General features: G+C 59.0%; 1 protein-coding gene across 1 annotated transcript in view; it reads right to left on the bottom strand.

Annotated features, from left to right (window-relative positions):
* LOC115337785 overlaps positions 1-23,920 on the bottom strand; it is a 49,054-nt gene that overhangs the window by 1,434 nt on the left and 23,700 nt on the right. Inside the window, exons 6-21 of the mRNA XM_030006185.2 lie at positions 8,910-9,097; positions 8,376-8,494; positions 7,794-7,873; positions 7,449-7,574; positions 7,058-7,137; positions 6,621-6,741; positions 6,210-6,299; positions 5,786-5,890; positions 5,169-5,349; positions 4,452-4,549; positions 3,844-3,993; positions 3,490-3,644; positions 2,983-3,130; positions 2,485-2,622; positions 1,857-2,033; positions 1,038-1,193 (exon numbers count right to left, since the gene is read on the bottom strand). Of these exons, the coding sequence (XP_029862045.1) occupies positions 1,038-1,193; positions 1,857-2,033; positions 2,485-2,622; positions 2,983-3,130; positions 3,490-3,644; positions 3,844-3,993; positions 4,452-4,549; positions 5,169-5,349; positions 5,786-5,890; positions 6,210-6,299; positions 6,621-6,741; positions 7,058-7,137; positions 7,449-7,574; positions 7,794-7,873; positions 8,376-8,493 (1,923 nt within the window). The 5' untranslated portion in view covers position 8,494; positions 8,910-9,097. The remainder of the gene's footprint in view (positions 1-1,037; positions 1,194-1,856; positions 2,034-2,484; positions 2,623-2,982; positions 3,131-3,489; positions 3,645-3,843; positions 3,994-4,451; positions 4,550-5,168; positions 5,350-5,785; positions 5,891-6,209; positions 6,300-6,620; positions 6,742-7,057; positions 7,138-7,448; positions 7,575-7,793; positions 7,874-8,375; positions 8,495-8,909; positions 9,098-23,920) is intronic.

The raw sequence follows: 23,920 nt of genomic DNA, 5'->3' as shown, positions 1-23,920 counted from the left end.
TGCTTCTTGGCAAGGCTCCGGACCGTTCCCAGCCCGTTATGGGAAGAGGCGGCGGGGGCCCGAGTCTGAACTGGAGTCAATTCCCGGGGCAGGGACACGGGGCAGCCACCACCTCACGTATCTCATGCTGCCAGCTAGCAGAACAGAGATCCTCAAGAGCTGCTGAGCTGCTGCCAGGGCTGGGGGCAGACTGGAGGGCAAAGGAGGTGTAAGCCCACGGCTGTAGGCAGCGAGGGCTGGAGTCCCAGAGACGCTGGGGCAGGACGGCGCCAGCAGCACCTCCCATGGGCATCCCCCAGCAGAATGCTTGGCTCCCCAGCTGGGGCTGCCCCAGCTCCTTCGTGCCCAGGCGCTGCGTGGGCAGAGCTTTGGTCCCGGGATGCGGGGCCAGTCTGCCTCCAGCTGCATCTCCCTTCCCATGCTCTCCCTGCCCCAGCCTGGGGAACAAGCTGGCTCTGCGCCCCTTGCAGGCACTGCAGTTCTGTGCAGAGGCCAAGTTCGCTGGCCCCACGCAAGGGGACCTCGGTGAGCGGGGTTTTGTTCCTGCGGCAGTCCTGCCCTCAGGGAGCTGGGACATGGCCCGGCGCAAACATCTGGGGGGCTCTTGGGCACAGCCCTGGGGGCTCAAAGCCCTGGCCTCCGACGCCTGCAGGGACGGCTGGGAAGCCTGTAGGGACTTGCGTGCTCGGTGGCCACAGGCTGCTGCTGAGCCCTGCTGGAGCAGGTGGGGCAGGTGTTGGAAACGTCCGTGCCGGCTTCTCTGCCCCTGCTCACGCCGCGGGGACCTTCCTCAGAGCTGTGCCGGAGGAGGGCTGCATGGGGGAAGGAGGCACGGGGGGAGGAGGAAGGCAGCGGTGGGACCGGTGCAGGGAAGGAGGGGAGCTCTGCCCTGTGCTCAGTGACTCAAGCGGTGGGACCCTGAGGTGGCACATATTCCTAGACTCCGACTGTCAGCAGCCCTTGCCCCTCATGCCCAGATCACCCCTGTGGTGTCAGCACACCCTTCCTCGCGTCACTGGTCGGGTTTGAATCTGTACCTTGGCCACGCTCTGGGTCTGGTCACTCATGTGAAAGAGCAGTGGGAGCAGGCCCCGCTGCACGTTCTTCCTCATTTTTCTCCTGTGTCTCCACACCACCATCTGCATCACGTCTCTGAAGAGGCAGATGGAGGACTCTCGCAGCTGGCTGGACGCCTGGTCGGGAGGAAGACAGGAGAACTTCAGCAACAGCCGCTCCCTGCCCACGGTGAGCAAGGGCTTTAGCGTGGCTGATGCGAGGGGAGATGCTGCGGCGTCGGGTTCTGAACGCGGGATCTGTGGACCAGATCTGCAGCAGTGGCTGAACGGCCCCGGGCCCGTGAAAGGCCACGCGAGAGGTTTCCATCAGGCGGTGCCTGTGCCTCCGAGTGCTCCCCTAGCCACCCAGCATTCACCACCAGCCGCACCAGCCACGCCAGCACAGAGCTCCCCGGGGACGGGCTGAGGAGGAGACCAGGCTGGCCCTCGTCAACGCCCCTGGGGCACACGCTGCCGGCTCAGCCTCGGCCCCCCTGCTACAGTGCCTGGGCAGAACGTCTGGTCCTGCCTGGCAGCGCAGCCAGGGGAGCCCTCGGGGCTCTGAGAGCAGCTCTTGGCCTGCTGGTGCTTTGCCCAGGGGCCGGGCTGGGACCCAGCCTGGGGTCTCAAGGTCGCCCGGAGGCATCAACTTGTCAGGGAGAAGCCATGCTGGGCTGCAGAGCCCAGGGGAGTGCAGAGAGGAGCAGCCCTGCCTGAGTGCCGACCGCAGGGCTTGGCTGACAGGCAGCTTTCCTTGCGGCGCGCCCATCGCCGTGGCTCAGGCTCCTGCAGCAGCCTTACATTGCTGAAGAGCAGCAGGAGCCTCTCTGCCAGCTTCAGAGCGATGGGACTGGCCTCCTCCCTCGTCATATGACCCAGCATGTTTCTGAAGACAAGCAGGGCCTTCATCTGGACATCTTCACTGGCATACTGCAGGGTCTTCACAATGTCTTCCAGCAGGACCTTCATTTTTCTTGCCTGTATGAAACACACCATTTCCTTTCTGCGAAGCGGTGAAAGACCACCCTGGCAAAAATGCTCCAGCCTCTGAGCACCAGCCTCCCGTCCAGCTTCCTGGCAGCAGGCACGAGAATTGCTGCAGCAGCCTCCTGGCCGGCGGTGGCCATGGGCACACTCATGGGGATGCGGGGAGAGCGAGGGGAGGAAAGGGAGGCTAGGAGAGCAAAGACTCCATGTCCCCTGCTCAGCCGGCCCCTTTTCCCACCAGCCCAAAGCGCAGATGAGTTGGTAGCCAGCCCTCTGTGCCCAGAGAGCTCCCCAGGAAGCCAGCAGGCCACGTCATGGCAGGGAAGGCGTTTGGAGCCAGCACCCCACCTCCTGACTCCCAGCCAAGGCCAAGCCACCGTGTTACCCCCTGCCCCAGCCTCCAGGCTGCCAATGTGGCTCCACTCGACTATGCCCCACTCACCATCTCGGGTCTCTGCGACAGCGTGATGAGGCCTTGGAGCACCAGCGAGATCACCTCCAGGCTCTCATCCCTCAGACACCCCCAGAAAGAGATCGCGGCAGCAAAGGTCTCTGATGGAATGTTGCTGGTGGCGATGATCTGAAACAAAGACAGCAGTGAGAGACTGGCAGAGCCTGCAGGGCTCCCCGCACCGTGCGGCTCCCAGTTCCCACTGGCAGCTCAGGGCAAGGGCACTGGGGCCAGAAAGCCCGTCCTGGGGGCAGCTCTGCCTGCGGAGGGCCACTTGGCCGCCCCCATGCCCTGTGCCTCGCTGCACACCGCACAGTGTCTTTGTTGGCTCCTCCTGTCCTCTGACCGTCATCAGCCTCTTGTTCGCACGCCTCTGAGGAGCAACTGAGCAGTGTTTGGGGGCAGATGGGAGGGGAGAGGGCTGTGCCTGTTTTCCTCGAGAGGCACACACAGCCCTGCAGGAGAGCCAGGTTTGCTCTGGTCACTCACGGCCAGGCAGAGGATGCTGCTGTCCCCTGTCATGGTGCCAAACAGCATGTGGATCCGCCGCTTCCTGTATTCTCTGTGCAGCTCCCTCAAGACCTTCTCCAAAGGCTGGAGCAGGGAGAACATCACCTTCCACATGGCCAGGGCAGCACTGCAGACCCAGAGCGCTCTGTCAGCAGGGCTGCCTCGGCCACCGTGCCGGGTCCTGCAACCCTGGGTCTGCCTGCCCCCGTGGATTGGAGTGCCTGGGGGCCCTGCCTGGGCAGGCAGGAGAGGGCTGCGGTGGTGTTCCCTGTGGGGCAGGGGGGAGCCTGGTGGCAGGGCTGTGGGCTGGCTTGGCCAGCTTTGGCTGCTGCGGGCCTGGCCGACCCAGCGGAGCCGGAGGGCGTGGTGGGACGGAGGGCCCTGCTCCTCGGGGATGTCCTGCAGTTTTCCGTGGGTCTGGCAGCCAGAGTCCCCGGGCCCCTCTCCCCATGTGGAACAAGCCCTCAGGGCTGTTGGGGCCGGTACCTGTCAGCTAGTTTAGAGTACTTCAGCAGGCTTCTGACCACTTTGCTGGGGTACTGGTTGGTCAGCAGGAGAAGGAGTGAGTCTATGCTGTGCCTGGCTGGCGCCGTGCAGATGTGCTCCAGGTTTTCGTGGATGCCATTAATGATCTTTGGCACCTGGAGGGGACACAGGTGAGGATGGTGCTGCCACTGGAGTGCAACCCTTTCCCCAGCTGCTGCCACTGAAACTGCTGCCCTTCCCATCCCTCTCCGCTGGCTTAAGGGAGCTTCAGCTTGGGAAGGGAGGGAGGAAGGAAAAGAACGAACAAGCCTGAAAGGGCTTGTGGGCAGGGAAATCCAGCCACAGGCTGCTTACGTCCATCAGCCAGGAGTCAGGGTCTTTCATGGCCTCATCCAGCATGCTGCTGGCCCCCTCCTTGTCAGAAGCGCTGGTGTCTGTCATGGCCTTGATGGCCGTGAGGATGACATCTGTCTTCTCCCCAGGTTTGAGGTATTTTCCAAACGCCTATGGGAGGGAGGAAGGAAGGAAGGAAGGGAGGGAAGACGTGTCACACCGAATGCCCTGGTGGTGATGCTTAGCTGAGCCATGAGAGCAGCTCTGGCAAGAGAGGCCCGGCAGTGCTGCCAGCAGTGCCTGCAGGAAAGCTGGCAGCAGGGGCTGCAGTCACTGCACAGGGGAGGATGAGAACAGAGGGCCCTCAGGGTGAGGGAGGAGGGTTGGGGTCGTGGGCACAGTGTGCTGGCCCTAAAGAGATCCAGGGCTTGCTGGAGGCCAGGAGGGCTGGAGCTGCTGCTGGGACACTGGAGTGCTGCCCTCACATCGTCCCTGCTTGGGGACAGCAGGAACCCTCTCACCAGGGACACTGAGGCCATGCCGGCCCCGCTGACTCTGGGTCCCTTTGCTCGCACAGTTCCCCTGCCGATGCCATGGACAGGAGTCCCAGCAAGGGGAGAGCTCATTACCTTGGTCAAGTCCCCGGTGCTGTGCAAAGAAAGACAGGAGGTGCCGGCAGCTCCCCACACGCTTTGGTGCTGTGGACTATCCTCTGGCCACGCACTGCCTAAACAGGGGAGAAACACTGAAGAGTCGTTAGGACTCCACCTCTTTGCCAAAAAGCGCTTTGGACTGGGAACAGCGGAGGAGGGAGGTTATGACCCATGGTCGGGGAGGAGGTGGTGGGCAGGGGTGTAAAGCAAAGGGTGACGGGCGATGGGAACAAGATGGGAACGTTGCTCAGGAATGATGGAGAAGGACTGGGAGAAGGGACGGCTTCTTGCTACAGGCACTGGAGGGGGCAGCCGGCGTGATGCCCAGCTGGATCTGCTCTTCACTGATAGGGAAGAAGTGGTTGTGGGAGGTGGTCATGGAGGGTGGCTGTGGCTGCGGCTGCAGGGCCCAGGAAACAGCCAGGGTTGAGATCCTGGGAGGAGTGAGGAAGGAGAGCAGCAGAGAACAGATCCTGGACTTCAGGTGAGCATTCAGCTTCTGCAGCAAAATGAGAGTTGGGATGCTACAGAAAGCAGCTGTGAAGGGCAAAGGAGGTCAGGGAAGCTGGCCGACGTTCATGGACAGCCTCCACCAAGCACAGGAACAGTCGATGGCAATGCTCACGAAAACAAGCAGACATAGCAAAAGATGTGTGCGTGTGGAGGGACACAGCCCACCAGAGCTTCTCTTACATCTTTGCTGCAGGAGGAATATCAAGAGGAGGTAAAGAGCATCCAAGGCGGCACAGCTGGTGTCTTTGTCCTTGCAAGAGCTGAGAAGGATGAGATGTCCCAGCAGCTGTCCCAGCTTGGGGATATGGAAGCCTCTGTAGCAGGCAGGGCTGTCCTCCTCTCTTCCAAAGGGGCGCCAGGCCTGGGCGAGGGAGGCAGAACATCAGAAGGGCTGAGGGGCAGCAGCTCGGGCCAAAGCCGTGAAGCCAAGAGTCCGCCGGGGCTGGATGCCCGGTGAGTCGGAGCTTTGCAGGGCCCTGCCGGCCCCGGCTCCCAAAGCAGCTAGAGCTGGGCAGCATCCCTGCGCAGGGAGAGCTGCCAGGCCTGGGCTCCCGCCATGCTCCTGGGGCAGTCCTGTCCTGCGCAGGACTGAGGGCAGAGCTGGCTCCTGGCAGAGAGGGGACTGGGGATTGAAGAGCCTGGGGAAAGGAGGGGCCGAGACCCCTGCTTCAGGGCAGAGCCTTGCTGAGTGCCCTAACCTGTGCCCCGACTTGCCTCGCAGGCACCCCTGAGCTGCAGGCTGCTCTGGCGTGCAGGGAAGGGGAGACGGCCTGGCCGGAGGGGGCCTGGCTCCTTACCTCCAGCGAGGAATATCTGGCCATCAAATAGATCAGCATCCCAATCCTCCTCACGGCCCTCTCACACACCGCCGCGCTCTGGGACTTGGTGAAGGTCAGCAGCATCTGGGAGGAGAGAAGCTGCTGGTGTGCCCTGGGAGCTGACGCCCGTGCCAGCAGAAGCAGCACTGCTGAACTCCCGGCTGGACTAACTTCATTTTCATGACACAGGAGGACTCCGCGGAGGGGAAAGGGACTTTGCCTGTAGCCAGGTGACAGTGGGCTCTGGAAGAGCTCTGGCTCCCCCACGGGAGGCTGGCACCCTCCCTGCAGTGTGGTCTGTGCGTGGCAGTGGGGTGGGGACTGTCCGCTCAAGAGTGGACACGCGCTGTCCCCCAGGGTGGAGAGCAGCCCCTGCGAATCCCATGCTTTGCCCGTGCCAGACCTGCAAGATCCTCTGCAGCTCCTGGCTGAGTCTGGAGGCAGGAGAGCGGAGTACCAACGTCTGCAGCATGCAGTCCATGGCGTGCAGGGTCTGCAAGGAGGACAAAGGGTGGTGGCAGTCTTTTGGCGGTCCCTCTTACCTGCAGGAGACAGATCCGAACTCCCCGTTCAAGGGGAGGACAGCCGCGCTGCCTCATGGTGCCCGGGAGAGGCTTCAGGCCAGACAAGCTGCTGTGGGCAGTGCAGCCTGAGGCACTGGGTGTGGCCAGGCCCGTGGGAAGGGGGCAAAGAGCAAGGGTGGGAAAGCAAAGCCAAGAGCCTGCCTTGCCTTGCATGTCCGGTCGTCTCTCGGCACAGGGCGACCGGGGGCCCCAGGGGACCCTAGAGCTCCTGGGGCTCACCCAGCCCTTACCTCGTGGTAGAGGGAAGTGTCCAAGCCCTGCATGTCCTCTTTTGGAGGAAGGCAGAAGACGCTGCTGAAGCAGGCGTCTAAGAGGTGCATCGTTTGGTCCTCCGGCACCATCTCCACTGAGCTGCAGAGAGAGGGGCCTGTCGGACACAGGTGCCGGGAGTGGTGCCTCGAGGCGCCTTTGGGGAATGGGTCCCTGGGAAGGACGGAGGCCGTGGGGGGAGCCCTGCCTGGAGGCACCTCCTCCCTCCCTGACACTGGCCTGGGCCAGAGGACAGTCCTTGATGCCTCCCGCCCTCCGGACAAGCCCCGAACAGGGGAGAGCAGAGTTCCTGCAGACGCCACCGTCTGACTCCGCCCAGATGGGGGCTGCCCCCCAGCCAGGCCCAGGGCTGCTGGCTGCGGAGAGGTGGCAGCCAAAGCAGGGGCTGGGCAAGTACCTCAAGGCAGAGATGGCAAGCATGGCTTGCTGCCGCACTGCCGTGCGCAGGTGATCCCTGGGCTCCTCTTTCAGCAGCACCTGTAGAGCGCAGCCAGGATGGGACCTGTCAGCCGCCAGCACCCAGTGCCAGCAGACCTGGCACTGGTCGGCGGGGCTGGCGGAGCCCCCCTGTCCCCAGCCCGGTGCCGGCCCCCAGAATGCCCCCCTTCCTCCCCCGGTGCTGGGGTCTCTGCTGGCAGGGCTTCTCAGCGGAAACCACGTCCCCCGAGGGGCAGCTCGGTGTCCACGCACGCTCGCCACCACCCCGTCCCCACTTAAGCGCTGCCATCACAGTGTGCCGGTGCCCAGGGGCCTTGCCCCCCGGCCAAACCCGCCGGGTGTCCCCTCACCGTGATACTCCCTGCCAGCTCATCTCCATGGCAGAAGACATCCAGGCCCTGTGACAAGCCCTTGTGCCTGGTGGCTCTGCAGATCGTGCGGATGCTCTGGAGAAAACGCATCTTCTGGGTCTCGTCCTGGCAGCCGGGGGACAGGGAGACAAAGGGGTAGCGTGAGAGGGGGAGACACACGGCCAGCTCGACCAGAGCACAGGGGGGTGCAGTGCCTTGTGGAGGACCTGGCGGGGAGTCGCTCTGCCCAGCCGGCAGCCCTCCAGCAGCCTGGCAGCAGGCAGCAGAGCTGGGGGGGCCATCAGGAGACGCAGGCAGAGCTGGCAGGGGAATGACTGCGGTTACCTTTTCGGTGCTCGTGAGAAAAGCCTGGATGCAGTGCACGGTTTCCTCTTCCTCTTCATCGGCAGATAACCGGCTGCCATCTAGTCAAGGAGCAGAGCAAGGAGGGCTGTCGAGAGGGCCCCAAGGCGGGAGAGAGCAGAAGAAGGAGCTCTGCCCTCCGTCCAGCCCCGTGCCCGCTCCCCTGGCGCAGTCTCCCTGGAGGTGTTTGGGCTTGAGGGTGCCCAGCAAAAGGGCTGCGATGCTGGGGCGTGATGTGGCAGGGAAAGCCCCGACTTCATCGGGCTGAGGAAATCCCTTGCAGACGGGCAAGGTCCCCGTCCCAGAGCATCGCTGCCTCCTGGCAGCCCAGCTGCCTCTCGCTGCCCGTCCCCTGGAGAAGGAGCTGGGTCCCTTCTGCTCTCTCCCCGCCGGGGGTGGCTGTGCTGGGGCCGGCTCCCAGCCCTGAGCTGACCCAGCATTTTGCCGTGCCCCCCGACCGCTGGACCCCCGCTGCCGGCATGCCGGGGAAACGGGACCCTGGCACTGAGCAGGGTGCGCTCGCTGGCCCCATCCCTACTCCCAGCCCAGAGGCCACTCACTCACCAGTCTGCAGCGGCTGGGCCGTGGACACCCTGTAGAGCTCTGGGGGAGAGCTGCTCTCCTGGGAAGCCCTGTCCTCCTCCCAGGCTACCCTGGGGCGGCTGGGGGGTCTCTCCGCCATCCTGCAGGACGGAGGAAAGGGATAGGGGTGGGGAAGGGGGAAGCTTTGGCAAAACGCCGCAGGGCTGCCGGGGGCGGCGGGGAAAGACGGCGTCTGTGCTCAGGGGCTCCTCGCCACTCCCGTGCTCTTGCCCTGTCCCGTTGCCGTCCTGCCGGACACTGCGGGCCACAGCCATGCTGATCATATGCGGTGCAGTGGGGGTCACAAAGGGAAGGTCACAAAGGGCCCCACTGTGACCCGCCACCCGGGCAGGGAGGGGCAGGGCGTCCCCGGGGGGGTCACGGGGCCGGCTCGGCCCTGGGCACCTGGGTGCTCTCGGGGTGCCTCCAGGCTCCCCTTTGCCCTCACATCCCCTGGGGACCTCCCCGTTGCCCTCCGGTGTGTCCCAGAGCCCCGTGTTCACCTGGTTGACTGACCTCAAGAGCAGCTAAGCTGCTCCTTTGGTGGGCCTTTAGCCATTTCTAGGGATTTCTAGGGTGGGCAGCAGAGAGGATAGACTTTTTCTATGGTGTCTGCTGCCTCGCTGCTTACAGAAGCTCTCACTCAGCTTTGTCTTCACCAACCCTGGCTCGAGGTTAAACTAAGCATATACCAAAATGAGAAGCTGGTGGAGCTGGCAGACCACAAAAGGGGAAATCTAGCTGGCGTGGGGTTAAACTAGTACGACAATAAGGGGGAAAACTATCAGACAAAAGACATGAAAGCGGAGCATCAGGAAAAGAAGGAAAGAGGGAATAGAAGGTGCAGCTAAGAATGAGGCTGGGACTCCGGGGGTCCCAGTCCAGCAGCCCTGTACCTGCCCAGCGCAGCCTAGAAGCAGGACAATAAACCTGCCCTGACTGTACCGCCTGTGTTTGACTGGCTTCTGTAGTCAGGCAGACCTGGAGCACTCCCCAGCGTCAGCAAAGGGGTACCCCGGAGAGGGCAGAGGAGGGATCAAACCTCTCCAGACAAGGTCGTTGTTGGTCAGACAATAATATTTGAGAGGAAAAAGGTGGTCCCACCGATTTTTGGTTTGTATTGCCCTGTAGAGATTGAAAATGCCAAAGGGATCAGTTCATTGGAAGGAGTAAGTCCTGAGAATATTTTCTCATTTTACAGCTCTCTGTGTTCAAACCAACTTCAGACCACACTGAAGTTGTGAAGGGAAGGTCTGGCTTCCTTCTGTTTGTACTGATGGGCTAAGGCTCCTCTGGTGTTCAGAGCAGATGGAGAACGGCTGCGTCTGCCAGACCAGCGGTTGTGCCAAGGCCCCCGCTCCCCTTTACTTGCCAAGCCAAAGGCAATCCGTGTCCGTGGCATTGATGCATTTTGCATTCCATGCAGAGGAACGTAGCCTAAACACTCACTTCTTTTGGTTTTTTTTTTCCGTGTGACTTTGATGTCTTTATACTCACCAGCCAGTCCAGCTGGACGGCTGCCAGCAAACAGATGCGTGCAATCACCCGCTGGTCTCCCAAGGACCCGCATACTCCTGGCTCCTTAGTGATCCCTCAGCTAATGGCTGAGCACTTTTGGTCTTTGTCAGCGTCTCCCTTACGGCTTGCTGAACAGGTTTGTGTCATCGTGTGTTTTATTTATGGCTTTGCCTGTTGCACCTTATTCCCTGAACTGCAACGGTCCTTGACCTGTGTGGTGGGCCGACCCTGGCCAGCAGCTAAGTCCCCAGCCAGCCGCTCGCTCAGTCCTCTACCCCAGGGATGGGCGACAGAATCAGGTGGACAAAAAAGGGAGGTAAACATGGGGGTCGTGATAAAGGCAGTTTAGTAAGTGATGCAAAGCTGTGCGTGCAAGCAAAGCCAAGCGAGGAACCGATTCACCACTTGCCCTGGCGGGGGGGATGTCCAGCCACTTGCTGGGAAGCAGGGCTCCGTCACGCATAGCGGTGGCTTGGGAAGACAAACCCCGTCACCCCAAAGGTTCCCTCTTCCTCCGGTGGGACAGGCGAGTGGCTACCGCTGAGCACGATGTCATGCGGTGTGGGCTATGCCCCTGGTCAGCCATCCCAGCCGAGTCCCCTCCCGCCTTCTCGCCCTCCTCAGCCCACTCGCTGGGGGCAGTGTGGGAAAAGGAAGAGGCCCCGAGGCTGTGCAAGCCAAACGCGGCCGGGTCATCAACCCACCCAGGGACAGGCAAGTATTGCCTTCTCTGGTATGTCCTGTCCTGTGCACACCAAAATGGGGGGGGGCTGGCATTGCCTTCTATGGAGTGTCCAGGCCCAGGGGGCGGGGCTGGCATTGCCTTCTATGGAGTGTCCAGGCCCAGGGGGCGGGGCTGGCATTGCCCTCTATGGAGTGTCTGGGCCCAGGGGGCGGGGCTGGCATTGCCTTCTATGGAGTGACCAGGCCCAGGGGGCGGGGCTGGCATTGCCTTCTATGGAGTGTCCAGGCCCAGGGGGCGGGGCTGGCATTGCCCTCTATGGAGTGTCTGGGCCCAGGGGGCGGGGCTGGCATTGCCTTCTATGGAGTGTCCAGGCCCAGGGGGCGGGGCTGGCATTGCCTTCTATGGAGTGTCCAGGCCCAGGGGGCGGGGCTGGCATTGCCTTCTATGGTAATAAAGTGCCCCTGCCTCACCCCTGCCTGTCCCTGTCCCTGTCTGTCCTGTCACAATGGCCGGGGGCTGCTGGTCCTGCTCCCGGGCACGGCCCTGCCACTCTGACCCTCCTGGCCAGCTACCCGCAGGATGGTGACGAGCAGCAGGCCAGGCACGCTGCCGGCGAACTCTGCCATGACCGTCCCCGCGGCACCGTGGAGCAGCACGAGGCACGTGCTGCGGCCTCCCCCCCGGCGCTCGGACCTGGACCCTCCCCGCTTCCACCAGCGGCTGGAGATGGGTGTTCAACAGAAGAGGAAGGTGGCTCCAGAGCACTTGTAGGTGCTGCTGCAGCCAGAGTGCTCGGCTGGGGGGGAAGCACAGAGCTCCTGATGCTCCCGGCCGGGGCAGCACCTCGGGGCAGAGCCCCCGGCGAGACACCACCTCCCGGGCCTGTCCTGAGAGCGCGCTCTCTGTTCTTTCAGTCCCGACACCTTCAGCCGCGTTTTCCATCGGGACCCTGCTCCCCACCGCGTCCCCAGGGCTGACATCCGCCAGCCGAAGCCGCCGGTGAGGCAGCGGGAGATGCTCAATCACCCCCACCCTCGCCACATCCGGCGGCTGGAGGGCACCGTCCGCGGCGGCTTCGTGCAGCCCTTTTTCCTGGTGGAGATGGAGGAGACCGAGTCCCAGCAGGTAGCAAGCGGCACGGCCCCTTGCCCCAGCCCTGGCAGGCGACGCCAGCCACCCAGGGACCCTGCCCCGGCCGAGGGGCCTCCTCTTGCCAGGAGGAAGAGCCCAAGCGGGGCAAGCAAGTAGGCCCCGGGGAAAGCCCCAGCCGAGGAGCCGCTTCACTCATCGCTCTTCCCTTTCCCTGCGCAGGCTCGTTGGTGGGAATGGCAGGGAGCTGGCAGCCCAGCAGGGCCTGTTGGGAGCCGGGCCCACAGGCTGAAACCCTGCTGCCGAGATGCGCGGCCACGCTGGGGAAGCAGTCCCACGGGGGAGCCAGCCTCTTTTTTTCCAGGTGCTGGTCACCGGCTGCTCCCACCCACGCTGGTGCCCTTGACGCCCGGCCAGCATCCCGGTGCTGCGGAGGGCCTGGGACACCCGCGAGCGCCCGCCTGCGAGCACCACGGCGGGGGTCCGGGCCAGCCCGAGGAGCTCCTGCCCCATGGAGACACCAGCACAGCAGCTCCCTTCCTAAACAAGCGCCAGGCCTATTCCAGGCAGTTCTGTTTCCAGGCCTGGAGAATAGCCTGCCCGATGCCAAAGCAGACACGTGGGAGGGAACAGCACGCCGAGTGTCGGTTTCCTCTTCTGCATGTCCAGGCTTAGTGGAAAACCTGCTGCCTAAAATGCATCTTTCGCCAGGGAGTCACGGTTAGCTCAAGCATGGCAACTAGGAAATGTCACCCTTGAAACTACCAACAGAGTGGCAGGGCAGAAAAGAAGAACCAGAAACATCCCTACGGTCACAACTTTTGCTCTTGCCCAGCTGTGGTCAAACTTCTTCCTGCTACCGGCCTTGCCAGGAAACAGGAGCGCTGGTCTTTAGAAATGTGTATTTATCAATGCGTAAGTCTCGACCTTCTGCGAAGAGCTCTCAGCGATTCCCACAAGCCCCATTCGCTGTCTCAGCAAAACAGTCAAGTTTCAGGTCAAACCCAATAAATGAAATATAGTCTGTAGAAACACAGCTGCTTCTGGGGAAAGCCTCTCAGAGGGGTAAACTTGTCAAACAAGCCTGGGGCCAGGGTGTGCTGAGGGGGGCAGCTGTCCTGCAGGCAGTGGGAGAGGCACGGAATGACTCCATCCGCTCAGCACGCTCAGGGCTCTACACATCTGAGGGACACCATGGGTTTGGGCTTCTCGTTTCAGCTTTATTAAAATGGTACTTTTCCTGAGGAAAGTTGCACCTCTGCCTGGCTTAGCAGCACCAGCAGCACCGTGTGTCCTAAGGGTGTGTCCTGATTTTCGCTGCACCCTTGGAGAGCCCGGGATGAGGATGGTCTGAGCTGCCAGGGAGCAGACGAAGGCATCGCTGTCTGTCTCCAGGGACTGAGGGGCTGTGACCTGAAGAAACAGAGCTGAGACGAGCCCTCCTGTCTGCAGAGACCCCCAGGCATCCCCACCCGCCTCTTTCCCTGGCCAGGAGAGAGCTGCTGCACAGGAATGCCCCAAATGCCCCTGCCATGTTCCCCTGCCCCTGAAGCACCCTGCCCAGGCTCTGTCCCCTGCCCCACCAGCCCCGGCCAACACAGCACTGCCCCTTCTCACCGCTGCAGATCTGTTTGGGGTTTGTGTGGCAGGGTTTTGGTAGCGAGGGAGGGGGCTGCAGGGGTGGCTCCTGTGAGAAGCTGCTAGGAACTTCCCCGGCTCCAAGTCGGACCCACCGCTGGCCAAGGCCAACCCAATCAGCGACGGTGGTAGTACCTCTAGGATAATGTATTTAAGAAGGGGAACCTACAGTGGGGGAGGGGATTGGAATGTGAGAGAAAGCCCTATGCAAATACCAAGGTCAGTGAAGAGGGAGGGGGAGGAGGTGCGCCGGAGGAGGGGATGGCCCCCGCAGCCCGTGGTGAGATGGCAGGCTGTCCCCCCCAGCCCATGGAGGTGAGCAGGGGAGCAGATGCCCACCTGCAGCCCAGGGAGAGAGGAGCCCACGCCAGAGCAGGTGGATGCCCCCACAGCCAGTCCTGCCTCCCTGGCTGGACCCAGGTGATGGGCCCTGAGCAGATCCCCCATCCTGCAAAAAGTTCCCAGCAACATTTTGCTGCGGGACAGGTCATCCTTTCACCTGGCCATTGCTGTTTCAGCACCACAGCAACCCTGTGTCTTAAGTCAGGTGTCAGTGGAAAGGGAGACTCTGGGAACCCGCTTGGCAAGGGACATTGTCTGAATAACCCCTTTCCACGTCAGCTTTTAAGTCATCCTGTTTTTCATTGACAACACCCCTGGCCTTAGGAAGCTGCGACATGCCCTGGCCCAAATAGCTGGGGGTCTCTTGGGCACAGCCCTGGCGGATAGGGATTGGGGCTCAAAGCCCTGGCCTTCAACACCTGCAGGGACAGCTGGAAAGCCTTTAGGGACTCACATGTTGTATTGGCTTTGTATGGCAAGGTTTTGGTAGCAGGGGGGGTTACAGGGGTGGCTTCTGTAAGAAGCTGCTGGAAGCTTCCCCTGTGTTCGAGAGAGAGCCAATACCAGCCGGCTCTAAGACGGACCCACCACTGGCCAAGGCCGAGCCAATCAGCGATAGTGGTAACACCTCTGTGATAACATTTTTAAGAAGGAAAAAAGTTGGGACAGACAGAAGACAGCAGCCGGAGAGAGGAGTGAGAACATGTAAGAGAAACAACCCTGTGGACACCAAGGTCAGTGAAGAAGGAGGGGGAGGAGGTGCTCCAGGCGCCGGAGCAGAGATTCCCCTGCAGACCGTGGGCAAGACCATGGTGAGGCAGGCTGTCCCCCTGCAGCCCATGGAGGTCCACAGTGGAGCAGATCTCCACCTGCAGCCCAGGGAGGACCCCACGCCGGAGCAGGTGGGTTCCCGAAGGAGGCTGTGACCCCGTGGGAACCCCGCGCTGGAGCAGGCTCCTGGCAGGACCTGCGGATCTGTGGAGAGAGGAGCCCACGGAGCAGGTTTTCTGGCAGGACTTGTGACCTCGTGGGGGACCCACACTGGAACAGTGTGCTCCTGAAGGACTGCACGCTGTGGAAAGGACCCATGCTGGAGCAGTTCGTGAAGAACTGCAGCCCTTGGGAAGGACCCACGTTGGAGAAGTTCGTGGAGGACTGTCTCCCGTGGGTGGGACCCCACACTGGAGCAGGGGAAGAGTGTGATGAGTCCTCCCCCTGAGGAGGATGAAGCGGCAGAAGATAACGTGTGATGAACTGACCGTAAACCCCATTCCCCGTCCCCCTGTGCCGCTGGGGGGGGTTGGTAGAGAATCCGGGAGTGAAGTTGTGCCCGGGAAGAAGGGAAGGGTGGAGGGAAGGTGTTCTGAGATTTGGTTTTATTTCTCATTACCCTGCTCTGGTTGATTTGTAATAAAGTGAGTTAATTTTCCCCAAGTTGAGTCTGTTTTGCCCGTGACGGTAATTGGTGAGTGATCTCTCCTGTCCTTATCTCGACCCGCAAGCTCTTTGTTATATTTTCTCTCCCCTGTCCAGCTGAGGAGGGGAGTGATAGAATGGCTTTGGTGGGCACCTGGCAACCAGCCAGGGTCAACCCATCACACATGTTCAGGCCTCGGTGGCCACGGGCTGCTGCTGAGCCCTGCTGGAGCAGGTAGGGCAGGTGTTGGAAATGTCTGTGCCGTCTTCTCTGCCCCTGCTCACACTGGTTCTGTGGGGACCTTCCTAGGGGCTGCACTGAAGGAGGGCTGCCAGCTGCCCTTGCCCCTGATGCCCAGGCCACCCGTGTGGAGTCAGCATGCCCTTCTCTGTGTCAGTGGTCAGCTTTGAGATCTTTACATTGGTCACACTGTTGGTCTGGTCGCTCATGCAAAAGAAGAACGGGACCAGTACCCTCCACACATCATTCTTCATGCTCTTCTTGTCAGTCCCCACCACTGACTCCACCAGGACTCTGAAGAGGCAGATGGAGAGCTCTCATAGCCAGCTGGACTCCTGGTAGGAAGAAGGAAAGGTGGACTTCAGAAACAGTGGCTCTCTGCCTATGGTGAGCAGGGGCGTTATCATGGCTGATGTGAAGGGAGATGCTCCAGGGTCAGATTCTGCAGCAGGGAGAAGCTGTGCTGGGCTGCAAAGCCCAGGAGCCATCCCACGAGAGGCCAGGTGAGCAGACCCTGCTCCAAGTGCTGCTCTCAGGGCTGGGCTGAAGGGCAGCTGTCCTTGCAGTGTGCCCATCTGCAGGGCTCAGTATCCCACGTCAGCCTGACATTGTCAAAGAGGGCCAGGAGCTTCTACTGGTGGTGGCCATGGGCATGCTGATGGGGACGTGGGAGGGCAGGAAAGCAAAGACTCCCTGTCCCCTGCTCAGCCACCCCCTTTTCCCACAGGCCCAAAGGGGTGGATGGCTTGGTAACCCTCTGTGCCTGGAAAGCCCCCCAGGCAGCCACCAGGCCCCACCATGACAAGGTGGGCATTTGGAGCAGTCACCCCACCTCCTGACTCCCAGCCAAGGCCAAGCCACTGTGTTACCCCCTGCCCCAGGCCCCGGCTGCCAACATGGCTCCCCTTGACGACGCCCTGCTCACGGTGTCAGGTCTCTCCAAGAGCGTGATGAGGCCCCTGAGCACCAGCGAGAGCATCACCCACCACCAGCGAGAGGTTATGACCCACAGTCAGGGGAGGAGGTGGTGGACAGTGGTGTAAATTAAAGGGTGACCACCTCCAGTGTATGTATGCGAATGGTCCTGGCCTGGGAAATGTCAAGGACCTAGAGCTCTGCAGGCAGTCAGTCCCACAATTAAACCATGGTTGGAATAACGGTGACGTGGGGCACGGCTTGCATGGCTGGAGAGCAGGGATACAAGCTCTTCGGGGGAGATGGGGAGGATGAGGAGTGGGGCTGCCTCCCGTGTGAAGGAGCAGCTCAGCTACATGGGACAGTCAACAGTCTGGGAGAGAGCGTGCGGGTCAGGAGCAGAGGAGAGGCAGTGCTGGTGACATGGTGGTGCCTCCACCAAGCACAAGAATGGTCCATCGCAACACCCAGGAAGATAAGCAGACTTATCAGGTGATGTCTGTGTGCAGAGGGTTGCAGCCCACCACAGCTTCTCTTCCATTTTTGCTGGCGGTTGAATTTGAAGGGGTACTAGAGAGCATCCAAAGCCACATGGCTGCTCTCTTCTTCCTTGCAAAAGCAGAGCAGGATTAGCTGTCCCACCAGCTGTCCCAGGATTGGGATCTGGAGCTCTCCATGGCAGGCAGGGCTGTACTCGTGTATTCCAATGAGAAGCCAGGTCTAGGCGAGGGAGGCAGAACAGCAGAAGGGTTGAGGGCAGGCAGCTCAGGCCAAAGCCCCAAACCCAAGAGTGTGCCCAGGGCTGGATCCCCGGTGAGTCAGGGCTTTGCAGGACCGTGCCGGCTGCGGCTCCCAAAGCAGCTAGAGCTGGGCAGCAGCCCCCCGTGGGGAGAGCTGCAGGCTGCTCTGGTGTGCAGGGAGGGCAGATGGCCTGGCTGGAGGGTGCTTGGGCTCCTTACCCCCAGTGAGGAAGAGTTGGACAGCAAATGGCTCAGCATCCTGATCCTCCCCACAGCCCTCTCCCACACAGCTGCTCTCTCAGAGTTGGTGAAGTTCAGCAGCATCTGGGAGGAAAGAAGCTGCTGGTGTGCCCTGGGAGCAGACACTGGCTCCCAAGGCTCCCTGGGGGGGGTTCTGCAGTGGGGGATGGGGAAACGGCCCCCGGGGAAGCCAGGAGACCAGAGTTTCAGGGCCAGGCTCCCCGTGCAGGATGGGCAGATCTGGGGAGGAAAGCAGAAGGGACCAGGAGGCCGGGGGACAGCAGTGCCTCAGGAGAGGAGTCAAATTCCTCCCCCTGCTTTGGCACAAGGAAAGCTGGGTGGCGCAGAGCTGGCCCAGAAATGCCAGTGGATGGGGAAGGGACTTTGACTGGAGCTGGGAGACACTGTGCTCCACAGCAGCCTGGTGGGCAGCCCCTGCCTCCCCAGGGGAGATGGGCACCCCCCCTACAGCGTGCTCTCTCATCATGGCACTGGGTTGGGGACGGTCCACTCAGGAGAGGACATCCCCTTCCCTCCAGGGTGAGGAACAGTCCCTGCGAACCCCACTCTTTGGACACTCTTTGCGGTGTCCAAAGTGGCAATGCTCACGCCATTGCAACCAACCGGGGAATAAGCCAGGCCAACGAGAGCAGCGACAACTGCTCCTTAGCTGTCTCCCAAGATGAGAACCAGAAGACCAGCCAATGAGGGGGACAAACAGGAGGAACTGGAGTTCCGTGCCCGGTCAGCAAATTATGATATCATAGGAATAACTGAAACATTAGAGAGCAGGCCGGTGTCACAGAGAAGCCACTCTCCATCATCTTTGAAAGGTCATGGAGATGGAAGGAACTCCCTTATGACGGGCAGCGCCCAGATGGTCGTTGCGCCTTTCAAAAACAGCCAACAGATGAGCAGGGGAATGAAAGGCTGTGCATCACAGTGTGTCCACCCAGATCCCATCTCTGGGTATCTGAAAAAGAAGGTGACTGGATTTACCCAGGGTAGACTGTGCCTGGCCAGCCTCTTTGCTCTCTGGGCTGGACTCAGGAGAGCAATAGTGCTCTTTTACTGAGAAGTCATCAAGGCTTTCAACATCGTCTCCCACAATTTTCTTGTGTCCAAGATAGGATATTATGGTCTGCAAGGGTGGATAACTAGACAAGTAAAAAACAAGCTGAATGATCAAGCCTGGAGTGGCATGGTACTCTGCCTGGAGGCATGTAGCTAGCAAGGTCCTACAGGGGTCTATCCTGCAACTTGGCCTGTTCAACGTGTCTTTAGTGACCCAGAGGAGATGAGCGCTTGTTCATAACCTTAGCAGATGACATCACACTGAGGAGAGCAGACACTGCACTGGAGGGCAGGGTTGCCATCCCAAGGGACCTAGACAGGCTGGAGCAGTGGGCCAATAGGAACCTCATGATAGCCAGTAAGTCCTGACCTTGAGGTGGATTAAGCCCCTGCAATGATAGAGACCAGGGACTGCCCAGGCGGGTAGCAGCTCTGCGGGAAAGGCTGAGGTGGCCCTTGGGTTACATTAGGTAAAACATGAGCCAGCATCAAAGGCATCCAACAGTATCCTGGGCTGTACGAGCAAGTCTGCTCAGCACTTTTTACACCATATCCAGAATATTTCCCTAGGTTTTGCCACCCCACAATGCCAGAGAGCCCTTGACAAACTGGAGCCAGTTCAGTGGAGGGCCATCAAGGCCAGTAGGGTGGGAGAACTTGTGCTGTGAGAAGAGGCTTAGAGAGCTGGACTTGCTCAGATGGGAGTAGAGAAGATCTTGGGGGGGAACATGCAGCAGCATTGCACAGTTCCTAAGAAGATGGACTCAGTTTCACATCTGTGGTGGAAGACACAAGGACAGGAGGCAAGGGGCTGAAACAAGAGATGGTCAGGCTAGATACAGGGAGAAACTTTTCCAGCATTAGAGTAGTCAAGCGCTGGGAAGCTGTTTCCCAGGGAGTGTGTACTGGCTCTGTCTGGGAAAGTGATCAAGACGTGTTTGAATAAAGCCCCAAGTATTCAGGTCTGACCCTGCTTTGTGCGGGAGGTTGGTCAAGACATCTCCCAAGGTCCATTCCAGCCTGAATGATGCTTTCCTTCCTTCTCCCTTTGTGCTTTCAAATTCAGGACAGCTCTCAGGTTCTCCCTGACCACAGAAGTAATTCACATCAGGTGCTTGGCTGCTTCACAGGTGCCCCTAAACAGCCCTGACCACATCCTTTGCTTCCTTTTTCATTTGCCCAAAGCCAAGTTCTCTTTTGCTATTCTAACACTCTCCAAAAATAACAACGTATCCTGTTAATCTTTTCAGAGCAGGCTGCTCAACAAATGTCAGCACCCACATACAGAATCTACAAATGATCCGGGCACTGAAGCCCGGAAACATTGCAGAAACAGAGACGAGGCCTTTGACCAGCTCTTGGAACCTAGGAATTGGTATGCCATGCCTCCCAAGAATGCCGGGAACACCTAAGCTTTTTGTCCAGAGAAGTGTGATTCCTCTTTAGGTGTCTGGGTCTATGTCTCCTGGCTCATGCGGTGCTTTAGGCTGTGAAGAGAAACAAACCCAACTTTTGGACTAGGTTAGTTTCATTTTACATGCTGACATGCAGAGCAGATGAAGGGAGGGAGCTCAGAGCTTCCAGGCTCTCTTCTGCACAGTTAGGACTTCAGAGAGAGGAAATGCACATAATGGTGTACACCACATGAACCATATGAAGCACGGTGTACACCAGGTAAAAATTCTGGCTTCCTTTGTGCCTTTGCACTAACCTGGGATTGGTCCTTTGGTCTTCTTGGGCTAAAAAAGAAACAATTCTGCTATTCCACCTCCTCTGCCTCCCGAGAAGAGGGCAAAAAGACATGGTGCAGGGATGATTTAGGGATAAATCTAAGAGGTGTAATCTTTAAATGATAACCAAGAGGTAGCAGTGAGAGGAAAAACCACTGTTCTAAGAACTTCATGCCAGAGGCTAGCTACTGAGAACTTATAGCTAGTTTGTCAATATAGAATAACTGTTGGGAAGGAAATTAAAGAGTTTTAGTTCAGCAGCAGCAGTTCCCTTACAGCACTGTCCTGTTACTGGTATTAGTGGCAGTACCACTAATTCCAAAACATCCCTGAGAGCTTCTTTATTTTGTCTTGGCTTCAAAGCTCAGCCTGCTCAGATCTTGAAAGGACAGCCTCAAATCTCTGCCACCCAAATCTCTCCAACCTTCTGTCATCCATGCTCTTCTAACGCAGAACACTTCTCCCCATTCCTTCAGCACACTGCCTGCTCTCTGGTTTTAGCTGGGTGAAGCCAGGGTCCTCCCTTGCAGGGCCTTCCCCACAAAAGTCTTCTCTATGTGCTAATCCCACTTGTATCACCTCGTGTTTTGTACGGCTCCATCCTCCTTCTGCAGAGCTCCATGGGATGGGCAGTTTTCCTGTTTCTTTCAGGCGGTCCTGGTTTTGGCTGGGATAGAGTTAATTTTCTTTCCAGTAGCTGGTATAGTGTTATGGTTTGGGTTCAGGATGACAAGAATGTTGATAACACACTGATGTTTTCAGTTGTTGCGAAGGAATGTTTAGATAAAGTCAAGGATTTTGCAGCTTCTCATGCCCAGCCAGCAAGCAGGCTGGAGGGGCACAAGAAGTTGGGAGGGGACACAGCCAGGACAGCTGACCCAAACTGGCCAAAGGGGTATTCCACACCATGTGACATCATGCCCAGTATAGAAACTGGGGGGAGTTGGGGGGGGGGGGGGGGGCGCAGATTGCTGCTTGGGAACTAACTGGGCATCTGTCAGCGAGTGGTGAGCAACTACATTGCGCATCACTTCCTTTGTATATTCCAATCATTTTATTATTATTATCATAATTATTTTCTTCCTTTCTGTCCTATTAAACTGTTCTTATTTCAACCCACGAATTTTACTTTTTTTTTTTCCTGATTCTCTCCCCCATCCCACAGGGTGGGGGGGAAGTGAGCGAGCGGCTGCATGGTGCTTAGTTGCTGGCTGGGGTTAAACCACAACAGTCCTTTTTGGTGCCCAACATGGGGCACGAAGGGTTGAGATAACGACAGACCTGACCAGAGCGTGTTAAAATGAATTTGTTACAAGGATTCATTATATTAGTCTAACAGTCGCTGGTCACAGTGTTGATTTATTGGTTCTTAGAGTTGTGGCGCTCGTGCTTAGAGTTGTGTTACATATCACCTCACTTGCTGCTGCTTATCATCCGTGGGAGGTGGATTAAGGTTTTTGCTTTGAAAACTCGTGTCCCTGCGAGAACAAGGGCTAGTGAGCGTGAGGCTTCTCCCAGCTGCCTGTAGAATATTTCACCCATCTCCTCATCCCAGTTGGGTGGTCTATAACAGACTCCCACCACGAGATCTGCCTTGTTGGCCTTTCCCCTGATTCGTACCGACCAACACCACTCTACCCTTTCACCATCACCAGCCTCAAGCTCTGGACAGTCAAAACACTCCTTAAGCACGGTCTCCTCCCCTGGAGCCCCGCCCTCCCGAGGTGACCTGTGGGGGTGGGGCTTATGGGGGTGGGGCTTGGGGGCGGTACCCCTGGGGCTATGGTGGGGAGGCGGGGCTGTGAGGTCACAGACTCCCATTGTGCCACGCCCTGCTGTGCTGTGCTGTGCTGTGCTGTGCGACGACCACTGCTCCGGCAGTGCTGGCGACGGCAGCAGCAACAGTGGCAGCAGCAGCCGCAGCAGCAGCAGCCGCAGCAGCAGCCGCAGCATGGTGCAGGCGTGGGGGGCCATGGCCCCCATCCACCTCCTTCTCCTCCTCCTCCTGGTGGCCCAGTCAGCCCGGGATGCCTGGGTTGCTCCATGGCAAGCACAGGAATTAGGTAGGCGGGTGGGAGAGGGCCGGCGTTCAGCCTCGGGGACGTCTGTCCTCGGGAGATATCCTCTCAGGAAAACGGGAGCGGTCCTGCTCCAGTCCTGCAATGCTCTCCTGGGGCAAACCCAGGTCCCCAACACACAGCCCCAGCCCGCAGCTCGGGGAACAGACGGGGCAGCGCTGGTGCAGCCTCTCCCTGGCCAGTGGGCTCTTCTCCACGAGAAGTGGGAATGATCATTTTTCTCCACCGATGATTTCCTGTGGGCTTCTTTTGCGCACAGTAGAGATCTCCCAGTAAGAAATCCCCAAGGGACGTATGTTTGCCCGTCCGGTCCTGGAGGGGTGTTGCACGTGGGCTGGAAATGGTATTTGGAGAGCTTCCAGGTTCCAGCCAACAGGTCACTCAGGCCCCTCTGCAGCTTTAGAAATCTCCACCCACGTCTGGGTCACCCGTCATTACCTGACCCCCCCTCCAGTCACTGCAGGTCACTCAGAAAGAAGTAGATCACAACCTCTAATGGAAATGTGCTTGATTACAGCTGTGCCTGCAGGCCATGGCCACCTGAGTGCTCAGCCGGACCCTGTCTGGGAGCCTCAGGGCCATCCCACAGGTATGTCGCTTGAATGAATAAGCATGTAGGTTTTAACATTCTCTTCATATGAAATTTAGTATTTTCTTGGCCAATGCTCAGACATGCAGAAGAGCAGAGGGGGAATGGGTCGGGCTCAGTGATGTGCCCCGGGGCTCTCTGCTCTGCCTTGCGAAGCTGTCTTTGCCAGCCTCTCCGAGCCTGCGGTTCTTCCAGTGCCTGCTGCAAAGCCAGCGGGCTTGTTGGGCTTGAGTTTGGAGCTGGTGTGAACTCCAGGGAGTCCTTTCTCCCAACAGCTCCGTGCATGGTTTCTTTTGGATCAGCATGGTCCAGGCACCCAGTAACTGTCTGCATGACACTCCTGAGTGAAAGGGAGAGACGAGTGCCGTGGAACAATCTCACATTTGAATGGCATTCACTGCCATTCAGATCTGAAGAAGTCTATTGAAATATTTCACGAGAGCTGCTCTGTTGTGTTTCTTTACAGACGTGGCTGAGGGCGATGGATGTCCAGCTTCCCAGCTGGGTTCCAGGGTTGACACGCTGGGAGATCGCATGGGTACCTCATGGCTTTTTCCTTCTTTTCAGAGCTGCCAGCTCAAAGCCCAAATGTGAGCGAGGCGTCTCTTGCGAGTGTGAGAATATAGACCCGCATTCTCTGTGCCGTGTCAGTCGTGGTCCCCTCATATGTTCTGCTGTTCAGTTATGAGGGTGTATATCACAATGGATGATGAAAACTTCTCGTGGGTGTTTGGTTGCAGGTGTGGCTCCATCTCCATCTCCTCGGCTGGATCCTGGGCTGGAGCTCACCCGGCATCCCAGGGCTGAGGAGTCAGTCTTGACTGACTTCACAGGCTAAGCACTCCTTTCCAATATTTTATTAGTGAGAAATTTAACCTAATACTTTCTGTTAAGGTCCTCGAAGAGCAAAGTATAAAGTCAACGTAGGGAAATCTTCCCAGCAGTCATCCGAAGACCTAAAGGAAATCCTGCAAGAACTGGAGAAAGCAGCACGTGGTGGGTATATAGCCCTCTTAACCAGAAGAGCTGGGAAGCTGAGGTTTTAGATTCACGTATGGACAAGCTGTAGCCTACACAAGGAGAAAGGGATCAGTCCAAGCCTCACTGCACTGACACTCCATTTCACGCCTGACAGGCACTGGTGGGCCACAGAGATGGTCCAGAGATGGTCCAGAGGGCAGTTGTGGTTCAAGCTGAGCCCCAGGGACAGCTGCTGCCCCAGTTGTACTATT

Source organism: Aquila chrysaetos, unplaced genomic scaffold, assembly GCF_900496995.4.
Source record: "Aquila chrysaetos chrysaetos unplaced genomic scaffold, bAquChr1.4, whole genome shotgun sequence".
Classification (NCBI taxonomy): domain Eukaryota; kingdom Metazoa; phylum Chordata; class Aves; order Accipitriformes; family Accipitridae; genus Aquila; species Aquila chrysaetos.
Note: the sequence above shows the minus strand (reverse complement) of the source record. Positions and strands in the feature narration are given on the sequence as shown.